General features: G+C 47.3%; 1 protein-coding gene across 4 annotated transcripts; it reads right to left on the reverse strand.

Annotated features, from left to right (window-relative positions):
- Window positions 1–1,668: 1,668 nt before the first annotated feature.
- On the reverse strand, window positions 1,669–5,035 carry LOC147639707 (pentatricopeptide repeat-containing protein At2g13600-like). 4 transcript variants are annotated; one of them, XM_086773035.1, is made up of 2 exons: window positions 3,692–5,035; window positions 1,669–3,597 (listed from the first exon to the last, which is right to left on the reverse strand). In XM_086773035.1, exons 1-2 carry the CDS (start codon window positions 4,977–4,979, stop codon window positions 3,527–3,529), a joined length of 1,359 nt encoding a protein of 452 aa, XP_086629161.1. In that variant the 5' UTR covers window positions 4,980–5,035; the 3' UTR covers window positions 1,669–3,526. The 4 variants fall into 4 exon arrangements, with proteins under 4 accessions (XP_086629161.1, XP_086629152.1, XP_086629145.1 ...); XM_086773026.1 differs by having other exon boundaries at window positions 1,669–4,574; window positions 4,700–5,008; XM_086773019.1 differs by having other exon boundaries at window positions 1,669–4,581; window positions 4,700–4,980.
- Window positions 5,036–5,392: the final 357 nt, after the last annotated feature.

Below are 5,392 nucleotides of genomic sequence, written 5' to 3' on the forward strand. Positions count from 1 at the left end.
AAGTGCCACAAATCTCCGACCTGAGAGCCTGTCAATGAGGAGAGTGCAGAGAGCTTGTAGATGCCATTCTCCACACCGCCTTCCCAAACAACTTTGCCTGTCTCACGGTCCCTTAGAGCAACTGAATGCTTCTCAAATTCCACCCGAAAGCCAGTCTTGAATACCTCATGCACTGACAGAAGATGAAAACCCAGCGCAGGGACATAAAGAACACGGGAAGCATGCTTGCCCCCCTTGCCGTCGAGAATAATCTCCATCCGGCCCTCACTATGTATCGGAATAGTGGAGTTATCGCCAATAAAGATACGACCTGACTGCCGTTTCAGATCCAGAAAGAAGTCACGGGATGGAGTCATGTGCCTGGAAGCACCACTGTCGAGAATCCATTCCCGGGTATCCTTTGCGGTGAAGCCAACGGCCTCCTTGCTCGAAGATGATGAAGCATCGAAGTCCACCATCTCTAAGTGCACAAATGCGGGAGTCTTTGCAGCTGAGGCTGAGGAATCAGCACTCTTCCCTGTCTGCTTAGGCACTTTCTCCAGTAGTGGCCTTTCTCGCCACAATCATTACAAGATCTTTTAGCCTTCAGCTTCTCTCGTTCTGGATCAGGCTTCTTCTCAGAAGACTTCTCCGGTGAAGCCTTCCCTTTGCCCTTGTTGGAATTCTGGCCTTTCGACCGTTGGCCAGTTAAGGCCTCCGAACCTCCGCCCTGAGGAGGGTTTATGAAACGTTCCTCCTGGTCCAAGACCATTGGCACAAGCTCCTCCCAAGTAATGGTGCTGAGCCTGCCACTCGTGATCAACGAGGAATAGAAAGCAGAATACTGACCAGGCAAGTGGGAAAGCAAAGTGATGGCCATATCTTCAGATGATCTCTCTTTCCCAGCTTGTAGGACTTCCTGCTGAAGGGCCTGCAGCTTGTTAATGTGTTACCGCATCGTCGAAGACTTTGCAGGGTTCATAACCCGCATTTGCACTTCCAAGGAGATCCGTTTCATGGGTGACACCCTGTTATACAAAGAAGCCAAGTGCTCCCATATGCCTCTCGCCAGCGTCATGTGCTTCACATGATTGATCACTTGTGGTGTGCAATTGAGGAAAATAAACGACCGGACCCTGGCGTTGACACGATCCCACATGTGTGCCTGTGCCTCTCAGTCCTTCCTCGTCGATAATAACTCCCCTTCCTCAGCTTCCGGCCGTGGCACCTCGATGATAATAAAATCAGCAAGGTCATATGACTCCAAAACCGACTCCATCATGACCTTCCAGATGCCGTAATTGGACCCGTCCAACTGACGATCCACTGGGAACATGGGGAGAGTCGGAATCTTCATGTGCTTCTCAGCCATCTCTAGTAAATCTGCCATCGCGGAGAGTAACCTGAAAGGGTGGGTGGGTGGGAAAAAAAAATCTGTAAACCTGCAAGTGGCTGTCCAGCACCTTGGCCCGCCTTCCTCTTGCACCTTCTCTTCCCGTTCAGCCCAAAACAGTCCACCAATCAGCAGCCTATCGCTCCCCCTCTTGCTCAGAAAAACGCCCAAGATCTGTCTAGAGCCTAGGGCTCTGATACCATGTCAGAATATGCAGCGGAAATGATAACCAAACTTGGGTAGACAAGAGCAAGTAGACTGCAGAAAATAAACAGCACAAGAAACACAGAGAGAGAGGTGTGTAAACTCTTCTCTATACACAAGATCCCGATAAAATTGAATGAGGAAGTGGTGGGGGCAAGGGGCCTATATATACATCTCTGGAAGAGCAATCGGCCAGCACATGAAGTGCCCACGACTGCTGAAAATGGTCCCACAACGACTGCCAGTAGACAGGTGCCCACGACTGAGGAACTCCAGTCGGCCAGCAGCCCAGTAGCCCACGACTGATAAACATGCAGTCGGCCAGCACTGGAGTGCTCCTGGCATCCTCTGGCAACCCTCCCACCACTAGGGAAAAATGGAAAAAATAGGGAAAAATACGAGGAGTGTGGAAAAATGATAAAACACCTTATACAGGGCGGGCACACCCACAACAGAGGCCCTGGTGTATGAATATAGACAGGAGATGACTTCTAACACAATCCACATGCATGAAAAAAGCAGCCAACTTTGCACCCCTAGACAAGGATGCATGTGCAATGATTACTAGTGAACTGTAAGAGATAGGGTTAGGGTTTAGCAGAGGTTCTCTGACTTGGCCTTCAAGTTCTTTGGCTTGGTCTCTGGCAACTGTCACTGAATCAGCTGCACCACATGTAGCTCCTGGAAGATGAAGGTTAAAGAAGCAAAGATGGGGAAAAATATGCTCCTTGGCGATGGTCATCTCACAATGCGGAGTTGGGAGAGAAAAGCGCTTACACCCAACCTTGATGCATCCACCTCTGAGGTATCTACGTTCTCTATGATTGCACAGGGCCTGTGGACCTAGGATAGATTGCACTTGGACTGTTTGGAACTGCTGATACCACTAATGCAGCTGCTTTTCACATGCATATGCAGTCCAAAAGCTGACTGCACCTTGTATACAGATTTGGGTGGCTGGTCCCACTTATGTGATTGTTAAAGAGGAGAACAGGTCGCCAGCTGCAATCCACATGTATGGAAAGCAGCCAACTCTGCATATCATATGCATCATCCCTAGACAAGGATGCATGTACCATGATTATTAGTGAACCATTAGAGTTGGGATTAGGGTTTAGCAGAGGCTCTCTAGCTTGCTCTTCAAGTTCTTTGGCTGCGTCTCAAGCAACTGTTGTCACTGAATCAGCTGCATCAACTAAGCTATTCCACGCAGAGCTATTCCAAGCATGAGATTAGTTTCTATGAAAGTGTTGGCATATAGCACTTGGGAAACAATTTGACCACAATGCCACAGTCTGAAGTTTCTTATGAATTTCAGCCTGCTGGAATTCATGTACAGACACATCTCTGTATCCCTTGGTCCTCAAATTGAAACTTCCTGTAACTCTTCTGCATCCTCCCACCTGTCAGCTTCAGAGTATATATTTAGCAACGCCACACACGGTGCAGCATCTGTCGGATCCAGGTTGAAACACCACTTTGCAGCTCGAACTCCACGTTCTATGTCACCATGGGTTTTGCATGCACCAAGCAAGCACAGCCATGCCATTGAAAAGTTTGCAAATGGGATGCTGTTAATTAAGATCTCTGCTTCATCCAAGTGTCCAGCTCGACCAAGGAGATCAATTGCACACACATAATGATCCTTTGTGTGTGTTACTCCATTATAAACGTTCATAGACACAAATATGTGTCTGCCGTATTCAACGTGCCCTGCATGACTGCATGCACTAAGAACACAAAGGTAGGCAACTTCATCTGATTTGATGCCTTTAAGCTTCATCTCATCAAAAAGATGTAAGGCCTCCTTGCAACATCCATTGAGGGCAAATGCTCCAAGCATGGTATTCCAAGTGAGAGTGTTCCTAGAAGGCATTCTATCAAATACTCTCTTTGATTCAAGTGGGCATCCGCATTTTCCATACATGTTAACTAGATTATTTCCAATAACTATATCCTGCTCCAATGCTTTGTCAAGGATTGCACTATAGATGATCTGTCCCTCCTCCACAGTAGCCAAACTAGCACATGCATCAAGCGCACAGACAAATGTGATCTCGTCAGGGCTGAAACCTTCAAAATGCATTTGATAAAAAAGACGAAGAGCCCCCTTACCTTCTTGATTTTGAGCAAACACACCAATCATGACTGTCCATGCAACAGCATCACGATGAGACATCTTGCCAAAAATTCCACTTGCATCAGATAGACTCCCACCTTTTCCATACATGTTGATAAGGGCAGTCCCTATAACGGAGTTCTTATCAAGTTCGAGCTGCACTACTGTTGAGTGTATCTCCTTCCCCTCTTCAAGTGCTGACAAACTGGCACATGCATCTAGAGCACATACATAAGTGATTTTATCTGCTTTGATGCCTTTGTACAGCATCATGTAGAATAAATCCAATGCCTCCTTGCCTTGCTCATTGTGAGAGAAAGCAGCGATCATTGCAGTCCATGCTACAGAATCTGGGCAAGGCATTCTTTGAAACACACTAGTTGCTTCTGATGTTTTCCCGCACTTGCCATACATGTTAACAAGAGCAGTCCCCACCATTAAATCCTGCTCGCAACCCAAGCTGATAACAGAAACATGGATCATCTTCCCCGTGTCAAGGGACCTAAGGGACGTGCAAGCATCAACAACAGAGACAAAGGTGAACTTATCTGGCTGGACACCTTCAAGCTGCATCTGCAGAAAGAAATATAAAGCATCCCTGCAATGTTCTTTCGGCCGCACAGATGCTGCAATCATAGCATTCCAAGACACGACATTCCGCTGTGGCATCCTGCCAAATACACTTCTTGTATCATCCAGACAACCATGCTGGCTAATCAATTTGATCAATGTGTTCCAGGAGCACACATCAGGGTGAGGTATTTTCTCAAAGATGGCCCTTGCGTCTGCCAAGCTTGCATGTTGGCCATAAGCATGGAGCAATACATTCCATGAGTAAACATTGGGGTTTGGTAATGAGTCAAAGATGAATTGGGCGTCCTTTAAGCTTCCACAGCAACCATACATGTCAATGAGACAATTTCCTAGAAATGTATCATGATCATAACTAGACCTGATGATGAAGGCATGCAAGAGTCTACCAGCAGATAGAGACTTGGTCTTACCGTGGTGCTTCAAGAGGGAGGTCAAGGTTGAGGTTCCATGGAGGTTCTGGTCAGACTGAGAAACCCTAAGTCGGCTTGCATCTGAGCAATTTAGGCCTGATGTGTAGAGCGTGTGACCCTGTTCTTGCCCGAAGGCGAAGGTTCCAGTAGCAGCTGCTGCTGCTGTGGGAAGCGCCGAGCTGCTGCTGTGCCTGTGTTTTTCCAAGGAAAAGCGCAGAGACCCACAGATCTCCCTGGCAGGAAACAAAAGGCCCGTCCTCGCGCATGAAGAAGATCCCATGGCCAACACCCTCCATGGCACACAATAGTGACTGAGAATCCACACTTGCAGCTGCTGTTTAAGCGTCCCCAAATGGTGAAAAACAAAATTTTTTTTAAAGAAAAGAAAACCGATGGAGAGTGACCGAGTTTGATGCAAAATAGGGTTCGAGGCTTGACCCCTTGTAATCACATGCACTAAGGGTAGATGATCAAGCACCACCCCTATTAGATTGACTGACCTTGAGGACTACCTTGGATCCTTCAACTCCCTGACGATCACCACAACAATTGGTCGATGATTGACCAAGCTTGGTGGTGACTCCTTTAGCCCTTTTCCCTTTTAATATTTTGGTTTACTCCAACAAGTTTCATCACAATGCCCCGGCTTTTGGCAAAACCCACACCTCACATTGGGGCAATTGCCTCTTAAGT

This window comes from Cibotium barometz, chromosome 3, assembly GCF_041138505.1.
Source record: "Cibotium barometz isolate CiBa-2024 chromosome 3, ASM4113850v1, whole genome shotgun sequence".
In the NCBI taxonomy this organism is placed as follows: domain Eukaryota; kingdom Viridiplantae; phylum Streptophyta; class Polypodiopsida; order Cyatheales; family Cibotiaceae; genus Cibotium; species Cibotium barometz.

Excerpts from the sequence above, each read along its gene's own strand:
- LOC147639707 (XM_086773012.1), bottom strand. The coding sequence starts at position 4,979 with ATGGGATCTTCTTCATGCGCGAGGACGGGCCTTTTGTTTCCTGCCAGG.